This window comes from Labrus bergylta, chromosome 15 (assembly GCF_963930695.1).
Source record: "Labrus bergylta chromosome 15, fLabBer1.1, whole genome shotgun sequence".
Taxonomy (NCBI): Eukaryota; Metazoa; Chordata; class Actinopteri; order Labriformes; family Labridae; genus Labrus; species Labrus bergylta.
The window spans coordinates 13,132,925-13,156,846 of NC_089209.1; the positions used below are offsets into that span (position 1 = coordinate 13,132,925).

The 23,922-nt window shown below is 38.7% G+C and overlaps 2 protein-coding genes and 1 long non-coding RNA gene across 4 annotated transcripts; 2 read left to right on the forward strand and 1 right to left on the reverse strand.

The window, feature by feature from the left end:
- Positions 1 to 1,851: 1,851 nt before the first annotated feature.
- On the reverse strand, positions 1,852 to 6,505 carry LOC136182760 (uncharacterized). The gene is made up of 2 exons (XR_010668797.1): positions 5,976 to 6,505; positions 1,852 to 4,443 (listed from the first exon to the last, which is right to left on the reverse strand). It is a non-coding gene; the product is annotated as an uncharacterized lncRNA (long non-coding RNA).
- Positions 6,506 to 8,276: 1,771 nt separating this feature from the next.
- cmtr1 (cap methyltransferase 1) lies at positions 8,277 to 18,155 on the forward strand. Of its 2 annotated transcripts, none has more exons than XM_020632923.3 (24): positions 8,277 to 8,694; positions 9,949 to 10,050; positions 10,475 to 10,626; positions 10,778 to 10,936; positions 11,126 to 11,218; positions 11,304 to 11,375; positions 11,642 to 11,736; positions 11,924 to 11,996; positions 12,128 to 12,326; positions 12,434 to 12,552; positions 12,728 to 12,824; positions 13,090 to 13,222; positions 13,808 to 13,987; positions 14,069 to 14,125; positions 14,240 to 14,297; positions 14,418 to 14,486; positions 14,714 to 14,845; positions 15,156 to 15,281; positions 15,553 to 15,644; positions 15,793 to 15,861; positions 16,190 to 16,237; positions 16,341 to 16,453; positions 16,626 to 16,734; positions 16,879 to 18,155. In XM_020632923.3, exons 2-24 carry the CDS (start codon positions 9,954 to 9,956, stop codon positions 17,012 to 17,014), a joined length of 2,478 nt encoding a protein of 825 aa, XP_020488579.2. In that variant the 5' UTR covers positions 8,277 to 8,694; positions 9,949 to 9,953; the 3' UTR covers positions 17,015 to 18,155. The 2 variants fall into 2 exon arrangements, with proteins under 2 accessions (XP_020488579.2, XP_065819758.1); XM_065963686.1 differs by having other exon boundaries at positions 8,277 to 8,469.
- A 610-nt stretch (positions 18,156 to 18,765) lies between these two features.
- Positions 18,766 to 23,078, forward strand: hebp2 (heme binding protein 2). Its single transcript, XM_020632873.3, has 5 exons — positions 18,766 to 18,914; positions 19,152 to 19,258; positions 20,030 to 20,165; positions 20,746 to 20,926; positions 21,089 to 23,078. Exons 2-5 carry the CDS (start codon positions 19,184 to 19,186, stop codon positions 21,270 to 21,272), a joined length of 576 nt encoding a protein of 191 aa, XP_020488529.1. The 5' UTR covers positions 18,766 to 18,914; positions 19,152 to 19,183; the 3' UTR covers positions 21,273 to 23,078.
- Positions 23,079 to 23,922: the final 844 nt, after the last annotated feature.

The following is a 23,922-nucleotide window of genomic DNA, read 5'->3' on the forward strand; positions in this document are numbered from 1 at the left end:
GAGTGTGTGTGTGTGTGTGTGTGTGTGTGTGTGTGTGTGTGTGTGTCTGTGTCTATGTGTGTATGTGTGAAGAGAGAGAATCAGGGGGAGTAAGAAATTGTGTCCGTCTGACTCCTGAAAATGATAAACCCCCCACATGAACGGACAGGTTTTCTTGCACAAAAGGCTTCTGACAGCCATACTGATGTTTGTAATTCTTCCAACTAGTGGTCAAACCTGTGTAAATTCCCTGTAGGTGTTGGAAGCTCCCAGTATATTTCCACACATTTTCTCTGTAAAGCTCAACTCTTAAAGCCCTCATTAAATCCAGAGTAGCACAACTGTAACCCCGGCTGGCTCTTACTGGGATAGATTTGGGTTTGTTTCCAAAGCAGCTTAGATCTATAACTGGGTCAGAACTAACTAACAACACCGGAGGTGACTGTCTGACAGGCAGATCTACTTGGCCGAGTTGAGCGATTGGTGAATCAGCAAGAAACTGCTGTTTGGAAAACAAGATTGATTTCAAGGTGTAGAGTAACAAACCACAAACCTCACAAGTGACTATTAAAAGTTAATGTTCCCCAGAAACTTGAGCATCTCCTAGAGGCTTTTTTGATTTTCTCTCAATTACTTTTTAGAGCGGCGACATTTGAAAATAAGTGGCGTAGCAAGAGTTCAAACATTTACATTTGACCTGTAAAGCTTAATGAATATAAATGTGTAATTTGTTTATACTAAAAGACATCCCTGGTTGGTTGTTGTGTCAATCAACACAATGTTGATTTTAACCCATTCTTATTATTTTTACCTTCCTTAATCTCAATTGCTATGCAGTATTGTACTTAGTAACAGCAGTTTAAAAGTAATAATGAAGCTAAATAGCCTATACACAAAATAATGACGTTCTGATAATCAACTATGTGCCAACAAAAAGACTGAAATAAGCTCTGTAAAGCTGCGTCAATAGCATGAGAAGTAATGCCTCTTATTGACATAAATTATAGTGTTATTCACGATACATTTTTCATATGATTGGGCAAACTGAGAATGTCCTCATTGTGGGACCATTTAGGTTCATCTCATCTTTTCTTAGCTTTTCTTGTGCCGGAATCATTAATAGATTAATTCAAGATAAGCAAATTTAATGAAATGAACAAAACAAAACTGAACTGATTTTATTTCTTAAGATCATTGCAATAATATTAACATGGCAATAATGTGATGCTATTGGCTGCATCAATTCATCCATTATCTATCCTGCTTTTCCCATTTGGGGTCATGGGAGGCTGGAGCCAATCCCAGCTGTCATTGGGTGACTGTTAACTACTCAATCACAGAGCTGACATATAGACAGACAACCAGCCACACTCACATTCCCATCTACGAGCAAATTTAGAGTCATCAATTGACCTATAGAGCATGTCTTTGGACTGTGGGAGGCAGCTGGAGTACCCGCACATGCACGCCCGGCAATTTAATTGTTTGATTACCAAAACAAGAGACTAATTTGTTAAAGATAAGAGGTTGTAGAAAAGTGAGATCATGAAATTGTGAAATTAACTATTTGCAGTATGAAATACATGAGTTTCCTTTTGCAACATTCCTCATATTTTTAATTTGTTTTTATTGGAATCGATGGTTGGCAGACAATCTTGGAGTAAATACTTTGTTCACGAATCAGGTGAACTTGTCAAGGGTCAGGTGGTTCATTTCCAATGATCACATACTGCACTTAATCCTTTTTTTTAACACTGATGAATAACAGAGATCAGAAATCTATGCTGACATCTAGTGCATGATCATTGTATTTCTTCTCCAATGTCACTATTCTCTTCAGAAAGTCAAACGAGACACATGCCACACCTGAGCAGTTGTTCAAAACCGTATTTATTCATTCTTGCCCACAGGGTGATTTAATCATACAAAATAGTGCATGCTCAAAGGTGCTTCTTTTGCATTTATAATGCTTTACATCACTATGGGTCATACTCTTCATTACAATTCCCCCAAAAAATGTTGCAGTAAATTTTCAGACAAAATCTGTAACACGAGGTCCATTATTAAAAACAAAACACACTTAAAATGTATCAGTGGATCTGATTGACACAAGATTATAATACCCCAACAAGTGCATTAAACCCACAATTTAACCCATTTGAAAAATACTGCACCCTTGAAATGTGTATAAAAACCAAACAAGAGGGATTATGTTTGATTAATTCCCAGCACACTCCCTGACAAGTCTGTTTTATTTTATACATATATTGGGGCAAAAATAGACAATTAGATGTAGATTTTATCCAAATGAGCTGGTTTTATGGGTGGCGTTCAAGACATCTCATGCTTTTATACCATAAGGAAGACTATTAGTCAAAGAATATAAACTGAACAAAGAAGCAAAACATACATAAACATACAGCAAAAATAAATGATAAATGACCCCATCATTTTCAAAATCCCCCATCCATCATCAACTATGTCCACCTATGTGAAATCCCTTGTTCAAGAAGAGTCCCAGTCAGCTTCAAAGAACATAAATAAACACAGTTGTTTCTGTAACGATATTACGTGTCTCTGTTTCAGGGTCGTTGACCCTCCTTATACATTAGAATAAGCTGGTCTAAAAAAGATGTGTTTCTTTAAGAGGATCACTGTATCACTGCACACACCTGGTGACCTGCTTACACACCGATCTCTTCCTATTATTCAACTAACCTGCCTTTTTTTAACCACAGCAGGACAGAGTATAACTGCTCATTTTCATTCTTCGTCGGTGATATATGCTGTAAAAGTTGTATTGTTTTCTTTCAAATTCAATGTGAAAACAAATTGAAGCTAAGTTAAGAGACCACTGAGGTCATTCATACGTCATGTCTGACACGGGTGTGCAACCAGGAGAGATCCGGGTGGATTCACATGTTGGTGTTCAGGTGGTTTCCAGGGTGGCTGACCTGGTTCCTCTGCCTGACAAAAACACAGCAACGCCGTGTGTCAATCCAGCTAGATCTCGCCCGGTCCAGCTCACAACAAAAGCTGGTAGCACCCAGTGTTGTGTTCTACTAATCTCATTCAGCATCAAAAGTGATGTATACATGAACATATACAAGATATGTGCATAAAAGTGCAAAGTAGCATTGTTCACGCATCAAAAGTCAGACTTTTTTTTATGTTTCTGTTGATAGAACATTTTCTCTCAACATTTTCAGGAGGTGTCAAAAATGTCATAACTAACACTGTACAACACCAGAATCAAGAGAGATTGAAATAAATATGCCTTGATTCTCTCAGTTTAAGCAGTTTCTCACGCACTATCCCTCCACATCTATAAAGAGCAAACAGGCCAAGACGTCACAAACTTGGCTGTGCGGTCTGAGTTACATCATGGAAATTGCCAAAATGCCAGAGGACAAGTGCTGATGATTAATTCTGGGGATTTAAGGAGGAGATTTCTTGGGGCTCAGCTCAAGCTGCATTTAAAAAAAAAAAAAAAAAGCGTCATTAAAGACCGTTGGTATGCTTGAAAAACTAAACGGTCAATTTTGTCTCCCATGGTAAGGCACGGGACATAGGGAGGAATTAGGGTGAAAGTTTAATGTCAACCAAGTTGAACAAAAAAATCAATAGCTGCCTTTCTGTTTCACTGCATATCTGTCACAAGAAATAATACTCCACTGTGCTTAACGAAGAGGTAGGTTTGTACATTCTGAAGATTCTTTTCATGTTGAACACAATTGAATCGTCTTAAGTCGAGAACAAGGTTGACATTAAACTTAAACCACAGGGAGGGGATTATTATCAAATATGCACAGCTAAAAAAAAGAAAACACAGAACATTTTCTGTGTTCTATCTTAGGTATAATTACATCGCTCAGTTTACTGAACTTTTTCTTGTTGATTTTAAATAGACATTTTGGGAAATGTGTTTATTTGCACTCTCACCGAATTGGCTAGAGAGCTGGTAGGCCTTAGCTTAGCATAACCACTGAAAACACCAGCTTTGTCAAATGAAAAAAAAAAAAAAAAAAACCCTCTAAAGCTCAATATTTAACACACCAAATCTTGTGTGTTTATCTTTTTCAAACATTTGCTTAAATTGACACATTTTCTGTTTTATGAGCAATTCTGTGACTCTGCAAATACTAACTTCCTGGAGTCTCCCCGGGTTGCCAGGCAACCACTTGGAGGCAGGGGACAATAAGATTAAACACACTTCCCAAAAACTTCAGCTTTACAAGTGAAAGAGGCTCGTGTATGTTGGTGTGTTCCTGGGTGTGCGTCTGCGTGTTAGTACGTGTTTCCTTTTTCATTTCATCTGAAGAGGTTGCTCGCAGGCTTGCAGTGCAGTGTGAGCTGGCGAGAGCTGTAGCCCGACAATCCAATCCCCATCAACCCCAGCATCATGGCCATGCGCTGCATCACAGGGGCTTCGCGGTTTTGCAGCACGGTCTGGGCCGCCTGGGTCTGAAAGAAAGAAGAGTGGTCACTGCCCACGTAAGCACGACCTCCACCACCACTACATGTGATCCATGAACGTGACCAAATAGATTCTGGTCCTGATTCCGGCTGCTCTGCGTGGACCACCATCACATGTCTCATCCCAACTTTGTCTTAACACAAAGGGAAGAGCCACACTAGAATCTCTGTTTTGTGAAGTTTCAATACAAATGGGATAAACACATAGCCTAGCCTACTCTGACATAATGGGTTAAAGTCCTGTGCAGATTTGGAGACATCTCAGAAATTTAAGCAAATTACTAAAGCTACATTATCTTATAAATTCAATCATTTTCTTAGCTCATCACTCTGATACTTGAAGATGTGAAGATAGTATTTTCTCCCTGCCCAAACTGATACATAGACATTGATATAGACAGATACTGACCTCCCCTCCAGTACCAGTTAAAAACATATTGCCTTAAAAGATGTGTCTATACCTACAAGTAACACAATTTGTTGATTGGCGCTTTGACTGGCATTCTCACTGATATCTGATAACCTACAACATTTAGATAGTTAAGTTAAACACAGAAAAGCAGTATAGCCTATCAGTTTCAAAAAGAATTCTAGCTCTATGAGTAGCTGCTGAAAAGAAAACCATGTGTCAGCAAATTTGGTGAATATTTTGGTGAGTTTTTGAGATAAACATGCAGATTAAGAAAACAGACTGCGAAAAGTCATACTTTTCTAGATTTGATATCCCTTTGGATGATCCCAGAGATCATTTTAAGAAAGCTGAAAAGCTAATGAAAAAGTTGACATTGTGTTGTTACAAGACCTTCAAAGACATTAAAGGAAAGGTAATTTGTATAACCCTGACCTGTGTGTTATTAACCTGCCCGTGAGAATTATCTTAACACCAAATCTGATGAGCTGGGACCAAGATAGTTGGGCCATTTTTAAAGCACACGCTCATCCAAACTGTGGACTCTTAAATCCAGCTGCAGGTCTATGAAAAATCCAGCAGGGTGATTTGGAACATGGATCTCATGCCTTTCCTCTGAAGATCCAATTAGAGGGCATTTACCTGACCCTGGTTAACTAAGTACATCTCTGATTCAAATCCATTCAAAGTCAGTCGGCTGTAATCCTCTGCTCTAAATCCTGCCATGACACACACAAATGGGCACTTTGTGTGCAGTGACGAGTCAGTGTGAACTTATTGGGTTAAAACAAGCTTTCGGAGCAATGAAATGACAATTCAGTACAATGCTGTTTTTTCGATTTATTTTTCTGTCACTATGTTCATTGTTTTGCACCATAAAGGCAAAACATATTTCCTGATGCGGGACCTGTTTGGCAATCAACCACAAATCTGACTCTCATGGTTACAACTCTTCTACTCTGCTTTTTACAAAACAAACTTTTTCCAGAATCAATGAAGAGAAGGAAATCTGCATCAACAACTTAACAGTTAGAGTTATTAAATGCTTTAATGGAATTAGCACCAAACCAAGGATGTAAAGTAGAAAACTGTACCAAAGTGTTTTACTCACCTGGAGGTATCTAATATATCCAGGGGTCAGTCTTGGGATGCGGAAAAACATAGTTGTTGTTTTTTCAAGTGCTCCTCAGCTGAGACCAAAATAAAAAAAAGCCCTCAGCCGTGTTTGCTAGGCAACTTTAGACTCTAAATCCCTTTCCCCCTCGCTCTCTCTGTCTCTCTGGCCTCTGTCTTCTCCACCAGGCTGATTGAGGCAGCAGCAGTAGCTCTCCCCTGTGTCCAAACACACCCCTCTTTACACTGACATAGACACACACCTGGTCTATGATGATCCCCCTTCAGGGAGAGCAGTCCCTAGAGGTGATTTATAAAGCTCATGCTTCATTGCGTCAGCTGGTCACATGGTTCTGGTCTGTGTTTGTGTCTTTACGTGTGTATCTGCATTTGTGTCAGTGGAGGATTAGCAGAGCAACTGGAGTTATGGTGGACTGTTATGTACCTGCAGGGAGATGATCCAAGTTCACTGGCCACCAATTGGAAAGGGAAGACACACACGCCAAACAACGGATAACAAAATCTATAATGACGTCTGCAGAGCTCACTAAGAGCCACTTTAACAATTAGGTACACTGACATGCCAAATCAAATTCAACGTAAGGTTCTAGCACTGAAGTGCACACGCAGAAAAATACAAATATTCAAATCAGGATTGCACTTAATCAGCTTTTAAGTACTAAATCCTGCTATTTTTTTTAATTTTTTATTAGCTACTTTATGTAGTTTATTTTAATCACCAGATGACTTTATTAGATTTAAGTATCCCTTACCCGTTCAAGTAACTATTATTTTAAACATGGATCAAAACGACAAAGTACAATTATTTAACAATTCAGACAAAAGTAGGAGTAAAGTCTTTAACAAATAATATCAAATAAACATGAAATAATTGTGCAAACTAAAATTCCCTTTCCAAAGTGTTTAATAATGAATAGTTATGCTTCAGTACAATTTGTAGACTATTGCAATTAAGAAGGCATAAAAACAATGTGTCAATGAAGCTATTTCATTAAGTTAACCAAATGTTTGCTTGTAATGTGAAATCTATTGGAGAATTACTGTCAGTAAGCAGAGCTCACCTCCTCCCTTGTGTTTCTCCTGAGTCACGAAAACAGAGTATTAACACTGTTTCTAAGAAGGATCTTACAGACTCATCTATGAAGGCATGCGATGCACTGTCAGCTTTGTTTAAACTGAATCACGAACAGCAGAGCATTGACTTTAAACTATGTCTCTATAGAGAATGTACTACATCTTGCTCAAATTTTACATTTTGAAAATACATTAAGAAATGATTCATGCAGACTCTAGAGGTTAGTGTTCAGACAGTTTGGATACACTAAGGAAAAGCATTGAAGCCTGTCTTTACAGACTATTAGAAGGCATGATTGGCAAAAGTTCAATGATTGTTTTGACAAACAGCTCAGGATCAATTAACTCACATGCCAAGAACAGATTAGCCCAATGTAACAGACTTGCACGACTGATTAAAAGACAATCTAATCATGTAATCAGGTCCAGACAATACAATGCAATTAAAATATATTTAGCTCCAGCTGATGCTTTTTCGAGATGCAGTGTGAGAAGCTGAGTTGTTACTGAGTAATTACAAAATTATTGTAGTAAACATAAACTAATTTGTTGATATCAGATAATAAAGGTAGACCTTAAAGTTTCTGCTATTTCCACTTTTGCCTTCAGTAACTGCAACCATGGTTTTAACATTTCATCTATCCCTGAACTTAAGATAAAATATACTTTATTCATCCCAGCAGGGAAATTTAGGTGTTCCAGCAGCCAGCATACATACAAGCACACAACACAACTTCTCTTGTCTTCTGTCCTTACTTAAAGGGGAGTCGTTATAAAGTGCAATTGCAGTAGGTAAAAAAGTATTTTTAAATCTGTCCTTTTTGCAGCTTAGCTGCCGTAGCCTCCCACTAAAAACACTCTTTTGTTCACACACGAGATTGTGTAAGGCATGCATGTTATTGTCCATAATGTTCACCAGTTTCTGTATCACCCTTCTCCCCATCACCACCTCCAGGGGCTCCACAGCAGTCCCCAGCACAGAGCCAGCCCTCCTAATCAGCCTGTTAAGCTTTTTAGAGTCACAAGGTTATTATGCAACGTGAAAAAATAGTATATACAAATGTCTAACAAATGATCATGAATAAAATTAATACACTGAGTAACACAATTTACTAAAATAAAAACAACAACAAAATCACACAGGCACATGTTTAGACACGCCATACGTCACGTGTGTCATCATCACGACGCGCCGTCAGAAACAGAAGGACCTCTAACATCGGTCGAAACGGGACGCGGGCTAATGTAAACTTCAAAAAAAAAAAAAAGAATTGTGTATTTATCACGAAAGTTTCCACGTTAATAAAAAAAACTGAATCAACTCGTAACACATGCGGAATTAACTTTCTGTCGCGGCTGTCTCGTCACTGAAGAGTGAAGGTTTTTCATCCGAGCTGGTAAAAAAAAACAACAACAACAAACTAGCTGGCTAACTTAGCGAGCTAACCTCTGAAAGCTGCTACAGCTGCGCAGTTTCGTTTCACAGAAAACACAAGAAACACAGAAAACACGCACACTGACATCAACCAGCCGAGCCTGTTAACTTTAGCTAGTGAAGGGGGTTTCAGACAGTGGCATGGCCTCACTTTGATGTCTGATTTGTGCTAACAACAACAATAGAGGTAAACACTTTAAAGTTTATATTTATGTCTCTTTTTCATTATATAATCATCACAATCTTACAACGTCGAAGGTTTAAGACATGATATGGACAAGTGGTGTTGACTAGATACACACCCAGTTTTGAATGAGACGTAAACACACACAGACGCTGATTTAAGTCAAATAATCGAGTTTGTTGTTTATATTTTAGTTTATGTGAAGACTTGTTGATAATTTGCATTTTTCGATGTCTGGACTGCTTTTCCCCCCACAAACATTAAAACAGTTTCCAACACCTAAACACACTTTTTATTTAGTTTTCCTGTTACATCTTTCTTTTTTAGACCACAGAAAACAACAACAATAATTACACTAAATCTACTTTGCTCACTTTAGGTTAATACTTTGAACTTATTTATTTTAATAGGGATAATGCAATTTGACATGATTTCAATACAAAGCATTAAACTGATGTTCTGCATAAATATAAATATTTATAGCTATTGCTTATTTCCAACTTGTGTCCTCAGTTGGGCTTTTGTGTAAACACACAGATTAAAATCTACAACATTCATTAAAATACATGTACAACAATACAAATGTTGTAAACCAGTTTAAAATAAAGTTTGAAGATATTAATTAAAAGTGGGTGCATTAGTATAGTTTGTGAGTTTAGAGCAGAAGTATTCTTTGTTGTTAAGGCTGTTGAAACCTGGATCTCTGCTTTCTTTCTTGTCTTCATACATATCATTTATGTGTTGAGCAGTACTGAAATATTGTTTATATCCTTGTGCATGTTAGCCATTAGAGATGTAACTAATAACTACTTTATTAGTTTTTATTTCACAGCTATCTAAAAAAATAAAGTTTATTAAGTAGTGGTCAAACCTTATGTGAAATATGTGTCTAGAAAATGTAAAGAACTAAGGTGTTATTGTCAGAAAGTGTTTCACGTTTCTTAATAAATGAGCAGCACAGCATGCGTGCATCTTTCTCTGTGGCGTTAAGAAAATAACATGAATCAGCAATAGAAATCATAATGCTTTGGCCTCTCCTCAAACGTTTGTCATTCTTTCAGACCGTATAGTTCAGTCTGCTCCTTTTGTTTCTGACTTGTACAATAACGTTGACTCTCTTCCATTTGATCAAGTTTAAATTATCTTACCTTGTAGGTTATTTCTGTTCTAATGGGTTTTTTTTATTTATTGTCTGTGTGCTTTGCATTTTACCCATAAGACAGAATTGTATTCTTATTGTTCTTATTTCTGTTTCAGCCACAATGAAGAGAAGAAACGAAGTGCTGGCACCACAGCTCGAAGCAAAGAGGCCTCGTGAGGACAGCAGCTCAGATGAAGAGTCACAATTATCCAGACAAGGTAGATAGATTATTTCCCCAAGAAACTTTGTCTGCTACGAGTTTAGATGATTTTTTAAATTGAAAAGCCACTTGTTGTAAACAGAGTGTATACTATGTTGTTGTGATCTTACTAATGTGACACAGGAAATCTTTTAATTTGCTCCTCTAGATGGGATTATGGTTGATTTTAAATACTTTTATTATCTTTCAAGTCATCAGTAGAGATACGATTTGCCATATATTTTTGCCTCTATTTGGGGTCCTCTTCAAGCGTGGTTTATCCAAGAAAACCTAAGGCTGTGGATATATCATCTTAAATAACTACATTCAGATTACGTGTGTATAATGAATTTCTAGAGCAAGCCTGTTAAGTGTTACTTGGGTGTCTCCGTCTTCGGCATGAATGGTTTGTACCTCTAAATCTTTGGTGTTGTCCTGTCTAGATTCTAGCCAAAATGATTCCCTCAGTGACCAGGATGATCACAGGCCGGGATTCTCCATGCCCTCCATATCGTCCTTTGATGAACAAGACGCTGATGGCACACTGGCCTCCTCGGATTTCTCCATGTACAACAGTGTGTCCCAGAAACTCATGGTACTGTATTGGAAACTGTACTCTCAGTAGATAATAACAGTTGAGTTTGTCTTAGAGGATGGAAGTTGATTTGCATTGTACTTAGAAGCGACAGAGTACTCCATCAGCTTTCCCTAACTCCATCATTCTTTTTGATTTGTTTTACCTTTAGGCTAAGATGGGCTTCCGAGAAGGTGAAGGTCTGGGAAAGTTTGGCCAAGGACGCAAGGAAATTGTGGAGGCCTCCACTCAGCGAGGGAGAAGGGGTCTCGGTCTCACACTGCAGGGATTTCAAGGGGAGCTTAATGTTGACTGGCGGGATGAACCAGAGGTACATATAACAGTAAATCATTTCTATGTTTCCAGTGTTTGTTGTTCTCTCTATTATTTTACCATTAATTGTGTTGTCCTGAAATGTTCACCCTTGAGAAGTCATTTTATTGTCTCCATCTTAATCACCTGTTGATGTGATCTGTTTCCTCTTTTTTTGTCTATTATTATTTTTTGTTTGCTTGTCCAGCCGAGTGCCGTAGAGAAGGTAGACTGGTTCCCAGAATGCACCACAGAGAATCCAGATGCAGACGAGCTGAGAGATTGGATGAATATTGGACGGGTAAGTAGACTTTAGACTTAGAGTAATCACGCTGGCATCGTCTGTTGCGTTTTATTCAGATAGTTTCACTTTTGTATGCTTGCAGAGAAAACTTAAGATCGAGGATGAGACCGAGTTTTGCACTGAAGACCTCCTGCACACTCTTCTAAGGTGCAAAGTGAGTAATAAGTTGTGCCACTTTTTTATAATGTACATGCATTGTCCAGACAACAGAGGTGTTAGCCAGCTAGAAGGTATTAGCCTGGTGTTTTGCTTTCTAAGTAACTTTCTTAGTTAAGCTTGTGATGAATTTGTAACCGTTGACATACGAGACAAACCAGAAGAACTATTCTTAAAATATATTCTGCAGCTAAGATTCACAATTAGTGATATATTTGACATTAGAAAGACAACTCAATCATTTTTCGTTTCTTTAATGTTCAGTCAGTGTTTGACAACCTGGAGGGCGAGGAGATGAGGAGATCACGGACACGCTCCAATCCCTACGAGACGATCAGAGGAGGGATCTTCCTCAACAGGTCAGACTTCAGATAACTAGATGAGGAAAATAAAAGTGCATTATTTTTAATTACATTGCATATCATTCAGGTTATTATGCGTCTATTGATATATGCAATACTCATTTTCAAATGTTTGAGTGAGTGCTCTGTATTGAGACGACTTTTAAGACGTTGACCAGTTGTATCACTTGCTTTTACTGTTCAGAGCGGCTATGAAAATGGCAAACATCGACCACTGCTTTGACTACATGTTCACCAACCCAAAGGATTCACAAGGGGTGAGTGTGATAAAGTAGAAATGGAATATTTAGTTAAAGGAAGTGCAGATATGTTTTGCACTGAACGTTTGCTACATCAGGACACACAGGCCAGTGCGAACACGGTGAAGCATTTTTTCTCTCTTGTGCAGAAATCACTGACAAAGGACCGCGAGGGCGAGCTTCTGTACTTCGGCGATGTCTGCGCGGGGCCTGGAGGCTTTTCGGAGTACATCCTGTGGAAGAGACGTTGGCACGCTAAGGGGTTCGGCATGACGCTGAAAGGACCCTGTGACTTCAAACTGGAAGATTTTTTTGCAGCTCCGAGCGAGCTGTTTGAGCCTTATTACGGTACGCTCAGCAAGCCTGCATATTACGCTTCAGGGGGAGGAGAGGAGCTCAGGTTGTGTCTCAGGTGATGAATGATTCATTGAAAGCTTGACCTCTGTGTGACCCAGGGGAGGGAGGTGTGGACGGAGATGGAGACATCACTCGGCCAGAAAACATGACTGCCTTCAGAAACTTTATCATGGAGAGTACAGAGAAAAGAGGGCTGCACTTCCTCATGGCAGATGGGGTGAGACTTTTTCCAATGTTGTTGTTGTTGTTGTTTTTTTACTTTAGACATATTTGAGCAACTGCTGGTTTAAAACTCTTAAATCTACATATCACAGAAAAGGTCCCATATCCCAGCTGTTTATGGTTGAAGTGAGATTTTCATCTTCGTGATTGGTCCGGTCTCTTTCCTGCAGGGGTTCTCTGTGGAAGGACAGGAAAACATCCAGGAGATCCTGAGCAAACAGCTGCTGCTCTGTCAGTTCCTCACTGCCCTCTCCACACTAAGGACAGGTTTGTGTTCACATGTGCTTTATCCGATGAGTCCCCTGCATTTACACTGAGAGCTCCTGTTTTAAACTCTGTAAAAGTTGATGTTTGTTTGTTTTTAAATGTCCTTAAAAGTCTCGTCAAACCAGTGAAAACAATTCTCAAAATTCTTGATTTTCCTTCATCTTATGGAAAGTGATGGTAGTTTTATTCAACACAGTGAATACATGATCTCCATGCCAGGGTTCAGGCTTTATAATTGTGACTTTTTTTTTTTTGTCTCCTCCAGGCGGTCATTTTGTCTGCAAGACGTTTGACCTCTTCACTCGCTTCAGTGTGGGGTTGGTGTACCTGCTCTACCTTTCCTTTGAGAGGATCTGTCTCTTCAAACCTGTCACCAGCAGGCCAGCCAACTCTGAGAGGTGGGTCTCTCTTTCTATCTTTGTGTGTGTGTGTGTGTGTGTGCGTGCGTGCGTGCGTGCGTGCGTGCGTGCAAATGTATTCTGTTGTTATATTTGTTCTAAACCATGTAGCCAATTAAACATGGTTACGCATTGGATTAGTTGATACAAAACACTAGAAATAAGCAATTAGTTCCACTCTGATACGTAAGGGGGTAATTACACATCACCTTATCCCATTTTACTTTCCTCTGAGCCCACCCAATGTTCATTTAGTCTCAGTGGGAGTGTAATGTCTCACACAAAATGAATGTACGGACAAAAAAATAATAAATCAAATACAGAAAAATAGTCTGTAGTCGGCCACATGTAAGTCCCAGATGTAGGTTTACAAATCATCAGTGAGTTCCGACAATCATCTGCCTGAAAGAATTCTTCCTATTTGCTCTCTGACTGGAATTTTTGACTTCCGGGATCACAATGTGAAGATTCTGAACAGTGTCTTTGCTATGAATCTGATTCTAATTTTGGACTGAAAGAGAGACTTTGGGCAGAATATTTGAGAGTGTGACATATCCCTGAATATCTGAGAATCTCTTCCTGCAGGTACATAGTGTGCCGCAATCTGAAGCCCGGGTCAGACGCCGTCAGAGAGTACATGTTCAGAATCAACCTGAAACTGAACCAGCTGAAGAACACAGAGAGCGACGTCACAGACGTGGTCCCCCTCAGCATCATCAAAGAGGACTCTGACTTCTTCCAGTTTATGATCAACTCCAATGAGAGGTAGAGACACACTCTACTCAAAAAGAGTCTTCATCTTTTCATTTCAAACTGAAACTCTGACAAAAGACGTTTTCTACGCAGCCTCTGTGTGGTCCAGATCAAAGCCCTGGCTAAGATCCACGCCTTTGTCGTAGACCCGTGAGTAAACGGTCTTATTTTTGACCATATGTTTTCACTCTGTTGCAGGAGAAGCTATGTGTTTAGTTATTTTTATACAGGAATGAGTGTGTGACTCTGATTTTGTTTCTCTAGGACCCTTTCAGAGACGAGGCAAGCAGACATAAGAAAAGAGTGTCTGAAACTTTGGGGGGTGAGTGGACTGTGATACATGTACGAAGATGAACTGAAGAAAATATTAGAGTATGCTGAAGAGTGCGTTTAAACTCTCTGTTATACCACCTGTTAATACTTTACTTTTGTTCATTGTCAGGTTCCAGACAAGGCCAGAGTCACTCCGGCCTCCTCAGACCCAAAGTCTAAATTCTACGAACTGCTTAAGGTCAGTTCTTCTTACTCGTGTTGTTTATGAGGGAAAGTAAAACAATTAAAGCATCTTTTCACCTCGGTTAATTCTAAGCATGATTTATAGAAGTTGATATACATGTTGTAAATTTGACCTAAAGATTTTTGTAGACCTAAAATAATGTATTTAGTTTGGGGATTGAATACATTCATGTCTGCTGAAGCTTTTACTGTATTAAACTTGTCTACATCTCTGCACCTCAGAATCCAGATGTGGAGTCGTTCCAGTGTAAAGTCACTCCTCTGAACTCCACCACGCTCGAGAAGCTGCGTCATATACTGGACCACAGGTGCATTGTGGGAGGAGGAGAGCAGATTTACCTACTTTCGCTTGGGGTAGGTCTTAAGAGACAACACAAACATGAAGGTCTTGAACTTGTGTTTTTTTTTATATTTCTCTGTAGTTGTTTTAACACACGTGCATGATGCTCTTCTGCTATCAAGAAGGAATCATCAGTCTTTCTCAACATTTTGTAAATTTGATATCAGACAACAGCTCAATCTTTGCATTATTACACCCAGTAGGTGTAAACTCAGGACAGTGTCAATGAATTGTGCTGCTTATGCTGTAGAGTTTTTTTATAGAGTTTACTGTGATTAAACTCTTCTAATTTGTTTTCTCTTCATTTTCATTTGGCTTGTTTAGAAGTCTCAGATCTACACGTGGGATGGGAAGATGCCTTTGCGCTGGAAGAAACTGGAAAACTTCAAGCTGGAGCTGCCAAGAGATACACTCCTGAGTGTGGAGATCGTCCAAGAGCTGAAGGGCGAGGTGAGAGAAGAGGCCAAACTCATAAAGAGACACAGTTTCCCAATCTGTTTAGGTTTGGCTCCCATTTCTGTCAATGCTGGAAGAATTATGACTTTCTGTCCTGCTTTAATGATAAAACAGGGTTCTGGTTCCAACAGTCATAAAACTTTTATTCATAGATTGTTTGTGTCTTTTTAATCCCTTGCCAAAAAAAAGAGAAACACAACTTTACTAGCCTGTTCATTGCTGCTCATGGTTGTTGATGTGTAAACGCACTTTGTTTTGTCTGAAGGGCAAAGCTCAGCGAAGAATCAACGCAGTTCACGTGATGGATGCGCTGATTCTGAACGGCACCGACGTAAGAGACAAACACTTCAACCAAAGGTAGGACAGTGTCACCTTCATCATTCTTTCTTTTAGTTTGCACCAAGTCTTTATCAAGCATGAACAAGTTTTCTCCTCTGTTGCCGTATTATGTTCTTTTTATACAAGTTTTTCATTCTTTAATAAATGATTTCTGTTTTGTGTTCAGGATCCAGATGGCTGAGAAGTTTGTGAAGGCTGTGTCCAAACCCAGCAGACCAGACATGAACCCTATCAGGTCTTTATTTCAGATGAATTAAACCGTTTGAAGGATGCTTTGTAATTTGTCTGCAGGGATCTGATTTTACTGAAAACTCTGCAAAGTGGAAACTCCCACATACCAAGAAGTAATGTTTTGGAACTTTAAGTATCTGGGACTTACTTCAACACTTAAAATGGGGACAAATACTGGCTAAGAGAATCTGAGTCCACATACCAAAACAGTTTAATGAAACCACAACTAGTTAGTAATCCAAAAATACTGCTCTCTATGGGATATTGTCAGAGTATTTTTCTGTATCCTCAAGGACATCTATTAAATGAGTGATCTGTCTTTTTCCTAACAGGGTGAAAGAGGTCTACAGGCTGGAGGAAATGGAGAAGATCTTTGTCAGGTATGACAGGACTAATGATATCAGTACACATCATGATCTATGAAAATATCTTTCATGTACAATTACAGGATTTTATTCTTTCTCTTTTGTCTTCTTCATCCAGACTAGAGATGAAGGTGACAAAGAGTTCAGGAGGAGTCCCACGTCTGTCCTACACCGGGAGAGATGACCGACACTTCCTCCCCACTGGACTTTACATCGTTAAAACTGTCAATGGTATGTACAGCGTTCAAAACAAATGACACTTTTGCAACTTTGTTTTGTTTGCACTCACAAAAAAAACACAACAAACCTGTGGGAAACTCATGTTCAGCGTGTGTAGAGTGGCTCTTTGTATAGTTCTTATAAGAATGTGCATAAATGTGTCTCCTCCTGCTCCATCCTTCAGAGCCGTGGACGATGGCGTACAGTAAAAACTCCAAGATGAAGTTTTTCTACAATAAGACCACTAAGGAGTCGACCTATGAAATGCCACCAAACTCTGCCGCCCCGTTCCAGTATGATCCGTCTCCTCTGTCTATATTAAGTTCATTAATCTTAATTTGACAAACTTGTTTGAGAAATTCTAACTTCTGTGCTGGAGGGGAAGAAGTTCAGTGCAAAAAAGCCTAACCATCTGTTTTGTTTTTTTCCCTCCTCAGAGTTTGTCACTCGGAGCGGCTCTTCTGGGCCTGGGTGGACGGGGTCATAGTCCACGATTCTCAGACTCGAATGGACCCTGAGAAACTCTCCAAAGATGATGTTCTGTCCTTCGTCCACCAGAACTACCAGCCCTAAAACACTCACAGAGCCTCAGAGCTTCACCAGATTCAACCTGATCACAGAATGCACTAACATATGGAAGATAAAGAATCTTAGAAAGGATGATCAAAAAACATGTCTAAATTTATATTTATTTTGAAAGAGGGATTAATAAAGACGGTATAGCCAGATAAAATCACATAAATCAAACTGGAGACATGTCTCAGTGAATCCTTTTAAAATGTCCAGTTAAATATCAATGATTAAACTACTTTATGGTCAGTTTAAAGGCACACTTTTCCTCCAAATTACGCCGAAGAGAGAAATTAAATTCAGGTTTGAAGTGGAGTTCTGGTGCTCAGGGGATGACGTGTTCGCTGCCGTTTGTAGCGCTGATAATTGGACTATGTATCCAACAGACTTTTGACAAACCACTCTGACTTTCTGCCTTTTCCACTGCTCTTTGCTAGAAGCACTGTAATGAAGAAGATTCTCTTCACAGGACAGTGATGAAACGAAGAGCTGCTGCCGTCTCTGCTTTGGATTGCATGTCCCTGTAGATTAATTTTTTTTACGGTCCCTCATCCATCCGATGCCTGTGTGTGTGTGTGTGTGTGTGTGTGACTGTGTGAATGTTGGCTAGGAAAAGAGAAAAGGTGCTCCTGAGGTTTGAGTCATGCTACAGCCGATAGTTACAAATGTTGAACTATGCATCCACATCATTTAACACTCTTGCTTGCCTTGCTCTACACCTGCCAGAAGAATGACTGCTCCTCGCTTCATCGTCAAAGAAACCAGGATCTGTTTGCAGGCTCTTTACAAAACAGGCTGCCTGTGTTCAAATCTACAACTTAAATAAGACAAACATGTTAATCAACTGTAGAAATGATCCTCACCATCACATCAACATTTTAGTCAGTAACAGATGTAGCAGCCGCTTTTGTCATTCATAAACAGTCCTTCACATCATGTGAGTTTGTGTGTGTGTGTTAAAGATTTGAAATGTTTCCTGTTGGGTTTTGATTGTTCCTACTCCAACACCACTCTGTTTGTGCCTCATGTTGCCTGGGCTGTGTTTCTTAAATATTGCATACAAGTTATTTTTTCTTGTAAAGTTAGGTTTTGATCCCTTTTGATGTAAATATTAATAATGTAGTAAATAAATGAAAAAAAAGAAGTTTTTTACAGTTGTAAAGTTTGATTTAAACTGTGGTCAGAGTGATGTTAAAGCCAGGTAAAGCTTGTTCTCACCAGCCAAGTACACAACACAAAAAGGTTAGCAACTTTATTTTATTGTATGTAGAGGCCACATGGATTAGTACCTTCTTCAGCTGTTTAACAGCAGTCAAGACTATTTGAGAAAAACAAACCTGATCACCTAACAGTAACATGAGATTTGAAATACTCTCAAAAACCTCTTGCTCAAATCAGAGAACTGCACTGTTTACAATCAGAGCATCATACGCCACCCTCTTACCGCTATCATAATTATTGACCATGCATATATATATAAAATATTGCTGATGTAACACACACACACATACATAATTATATATACATACAACAAAAGGTTGTGTTTAGATCATAGGGTGAGGTAAAGTAACTATAGGCTGGTGCAGCTTTCCTCCACTGCTTGTGTGGTGACAGCATTTCACAATAAGCCTACACTGTATACTTTTAAAAAGTTTATTGCCAGCACATCCACATTCAGCAGCATACGTAGTTGAATATAATCTTAAAATGGCCCTTGAGGACAAAGAGTACGACATTGATACAGCAAAACTAAAACCAACAGTGCATGTTTTTGAATAGTACTCTTATTTTGAAGGTACACGCCCTTACCCAATCACATTTCATTTTTATGTAACAGGAAGCGATGTTATAAAAACAAACGCGCTGCACTCTGACAGTGAGGAGCCGACAAGTGAATTTAAAGGTAAAAATGTCTATTTTTTTTAACCTTTATTTATATATCTATAACTCTAAAGGTGGTAATATCGTTTTTAAAAAATTTTAAGATATGCGGTAATGTTGTATTCAGCCGAATAGTCATTTTGACGGGATAATATTTTTAAGATGCGTTTGACTGCTCACGTGACCTGATGTAACATGTTGTATAGTAGCATATGGACTTTTCAGAAACGTCTGTATTTGTTCATATGTTACTTTAAAGATACCCTCTGGATCTTCTTCATATCAGTCATCATGTTTAAAGCTATGGGACAAGTTCTGTTTTCTTCCGGACTACAGAACCCTCCATTCACCGCAGCCGAGAAACAGGTAAATGTTTCCACCTCGTAAAAAAAATTAAGTGTTCGGCCTTTGCTCTGATGTTGGTTGTTTTTCCACACTGCCATATAAGCTGTCATTTTTAATTATGCTGTATTTATTTTTAATTAAGGCAGAAATGCAAACATTCAGTGATTCCTCCTTCTTAAAATGTTTGTAAGTTGAATATTCTGTGGGGGTTTTGAATGTAATTCATAATAGCCTAAATGGAATTGTTCTTAAACACAATTCTTTTTTTTCTTTTTCTTTTTGGTTGTTTGTTTGTTTAAAGCTCCACTGGGAGAATTATTCATTTGTGATGCCTTTTTTTTTGTTTTGGACTGATGGTTAGACAAAAATCAACATTTGAAAATGTATCCTGGAAAAAAATGTGATGACTGTTACTTCAAAAGCTTTACGTATACATTGATAACAACTTTATTAGTAAAGGACATTGTACACAGGTAAATGCAGCTCAGTATGCTGTTAGGGTTAAACAGTAAACTGATAATAAGACCTTAAAAACAGATGAAAACTATTTGAGTTTGAGACAAACATGCATGACTTCTGTCATTTTAATGCTGTGGTAGTGCTATTTTTTGTAAAAGCTTTTAAAATACATTACTAAAAATGTGTCTTTATAACAGTGTGCTGAGCATCTTAAATTACACAGATTAAACCAGTAACTGAGATCAGTCAATCAATCTTTATTTGTATACCGTCAACTCTTAAGTGTTTTCTCGAGATGCCTCTAGGATGATTATATCTCCTTATATTCTGTAGGGAGAGGACTATGAGATCCGAACCTACCATGCCACTAAGTGGGTGAGCACCACTCTGAGTGGGATGCAGTGGGACCCAGCCATGAATACTGGTTTCCGCAGGCTTTTCAGTTACATTCAAGGCAACAACAAAAACAGTGAGTTTCATCATATTCTTGTTATTTTCAGGTGAAAGGGGAGAAATGAAAGGCTGTGAAGTCTGATACATCTTAGGTTTCATGGTTTTGATGCTTTTATTTTGTGGCATTGAAATAAAAAACCTCCTAAAAAAAAAAAAAAAAAGGAAACACAAGTTTGTATTGTGCAAATGTAAAAGGATGATATTATTGATACATTTTGTGGAAAAGAAAGTTGATGAATAAATGCAAGAGTGGAGAACACTTACAGTTCTTGCTCAGCAGTTTGGAACAGCGACACTGTTTTTGTCTTACTCAGCAGTTAACAGCAGCATTATTTATGAGGGCATGTATTGTTTTTGCTGCAGTGTAAGAGTGTGATGTGCAAACCTGGTTTTTAAATGCTCTTCATCTGATACAAATTATGCTTATATGTTCACCATCTGTCACAGTATCATTATATTAAACCTCAGCAGTGAGGGTTTGTCATGGAAATTTGAAATCTGTGCACCTCATAAAAGCTCTTACGGTTTTTGCCAGTTTGAAGTGTTTTGTCCTTGTTTTTTTTTTTTTACATTTGTCTGAATGATTTGTTCCTCAGAGGCGAAAGTGGAGATGACTGCTCCTGTTTCGTGTCGTGTGGACCCCGGAGCCGGCCCTGCATGTGAATCTCAGTTCACTGTCTCTTTCTACATCCCAGAAGAGCATCAGGAAAATCCACCAGAGCCCAGCGACGCAGAGGTGTTTGTTGAGCACAGGAAGGAGTTCACGGCTTACGTCAGGTAGAGTGCATCACAGACACCAACTCATTTTAAACTGTATTCCCTATTCCTGGGGATAAACGTTCCCAAGTGATTTCAGGTGCTGGATTGAAAATGCTGATCAGATATAATCAAGAATTCTGAGTTTGCAGAAATAAAACATCTCTGGATCTTTTCTTCAAGGACATACGGTGGTTTCTCAAACGAGACCTTGAAGCGCCAAGAGCTCCTGAAACTTCTGGAGAGCCTGCAGAGAGATGGAGTGCCGTACGTGGACAAGCCGTTCTACGCATGTGGGTACGACAGTCCCTTCAAACTGACCAACCGCAGGAACGAGGTGTGGGTGTTCAAGAAGGAGCCGGAATAGGCTACGTTTAAAGGTCAAATCTAACCCGAACATAGTCCTTTTTTATATTACATAATAATTAATAACATTGATTGGTAACATTTGGACAGCTGCAGCGCTCATAATGAAACAAAGGGACTACAAATAAATCAAATATAATAATACTACTCGAAGAAGTAGTTTTGAATGTAATACTAACAACCAGGATTTAAAAAAAAGTCTTTCTCCTGTCTGATTACTTTACTGCCTTTGACTACAAGTTACTGAATTATAGACTGACTGAAAGTCTTTATATGGAGAACAAGCTCTCAGAAATAAAGGTGCAGTGACACAATATGTCCAGCAGGTGGAGCTGAGTAGCCAGGAAATACATTTCTCATTTGATGCAATTTGTAATGACAAAAACCACAAGTGCCTCTTCATTTTGTTTTAGGAATGACTTTTTGAAAATACACAGATGTTCTGCTTTTGTGTATATATTGCTAATTATTATTTATTCAGTGATTCTTGATAAATAAGTAATTTTTTTTATCAGTTGGCACACAATAATAAGACTAAGCGCAGGATGAAGAAATAAAGGATTATTTCACATATTTACAGGTCTGTTAAAAACACGTTAAACATGACTAAACTATTCATGCATGATCAGTGACTGTACATGGTTCTCCTGTCTATGCTGGCAGCAGAGTGAGGAATTCCTGATCTAGTTCCATCTAAATTGATGAAGAACAATATTTGCACTCCTCACTCTTTTTGGCCATTTTTGGCCTTTAATTGATAGAAAAAGTCAGGAAATGTGGGGGAAAGAGTTGGGGATGACATGCAGCAAACGGCCGCGTCCTGGAACCAGTGTGTCGAGGTCAAGGGGCGCCTGCTTTAGGGAGCCAAATCAAGTCCATTTGCACTCCTCATCCTGTAAAAAAAAAGGATTATAAAGTTTATCCAACGCTAAAAAAATAGGTGTTATTTAAGTACATAAACAGCTTTTCAATATTAATTCTTGAAGATAATGATGTTTACCTAACACATCTCAAGCTTCTTATTGGCTCCAGAAACTTTTTGATTAATTTCACACAGAATGAGGACTGTTTATATTCACTTTAAATGTTTGAAACACCTGAGGAAGGCGTATCTTTGCAGCCAGTATTCACAGGAGGAACGACAAATATCACTTAAAATTTTCAAATAAAAAATATTTGAGGTTTTTTTCTTCCTAAAATGAATTCAGTATATTGTGAACTAATCCTTTACCTGTGTAGGTCACCTGCAGAATCTGACAGCAGCTTTCCCCCCCCCCTCCTGTCACTCAGCAGTCTCTCTGTGAAGGTGACTCTGCCTGCCTGACAGACAAAATGTTTGTGAACCTCAGTTTGTCTGATCTCAGTCCTCACTTACTGTCACACGTTACGATGAAAGCTGAGTCATAGTAAATCCAGAGCTGAAAAGTCAGCATCACTCAAATGTCTGCATAAAAAAAACATTCCCAGCTGAATTAATAAATACAGAGTCTCCTGGCTGGGTGCTTTAAGCTCAGATTTACCGATCTTTTTGGTGCTTGGTGGGTGAGAGATGGTATAGAGCGACAGAAGATATCAAACATTAGTGATTTTAATGTTTACTTCCTTTTTATACATTGACTCATCTTAATCAACTTCTGTATAGCTCATAATGCTCTTAAAAATGTTTTGAAACCATGGATAAGGGGATACTACAAGGAACTTCATGAGGGAATGATAACACTACACTATGAATCATGGGAGATATTACTTACATCTAAATGATGTCTTTATCAAAAATAAATAACTCTGCATTAAATGATGATCACTGTGATGTTTTTTTTTGCCTCTTTCTTTACCATATCATTGTATTCTTGTGATACATTTTTCATGTTGGGATTTTAAGATAAAGGAATGTCATATGAGAGGGAGTGCTATTGTACTCGTTATCAGGATGGAAGTGATTCTGTGATAGGAAGACACTCACAGCTGAACAGTGATAGTGTTTTCATACAACAGCTTCACAAGCAGCTTTCAGGAATGATCTGTAACAGCAATAACGGATTACTTGTTGTGTAATCTGTTTTTCATTAGCTCTGCCTAAACAGCTAGGTTCAGGACTTCACCAGATCTGGACTGTTGCCAAGCAACCCAAACTTTTTCTCTGCACTTTTGCAACTTTGTGTCTAAATGTTACCACAGTCCAGCTACTTGTTACATACTTTATCTGTATATAATTAAATTTGGTGTGTAACCAGTCAGTGATATGAACCACCTTCCTCACTAATGCCTGTAGTTAAATCACGGCGCTGTTGTACTCTCAGCACTCATATCCAATCAGATCACTTGGATGGAACTAACTGGAGTATAATGTTCAAATCGAGTGGAGCTTCACTGTTTTCTTTATCTGATCTGAAGTGGACACAGTTGAAAGTGTCCCCCACACTCTTGACGGTCATGACCTTTTATCAGTTGGACGAATTCCTCGCCACAGCTCCAGCCGCCCTTCATCCTCGCTCACCTTCATCCTCCTGCCGTCAGGTTCACGTCTGCTGAGTCACTCTTTTTTTTTTATTTGTGGCAGAAATGTTCCCGATATCGTGTTCAGACGCTCAGCATAAATGGCACACACACGTAGAATAACACTTTGTCTGGTGTACACAGGTCGATGGATC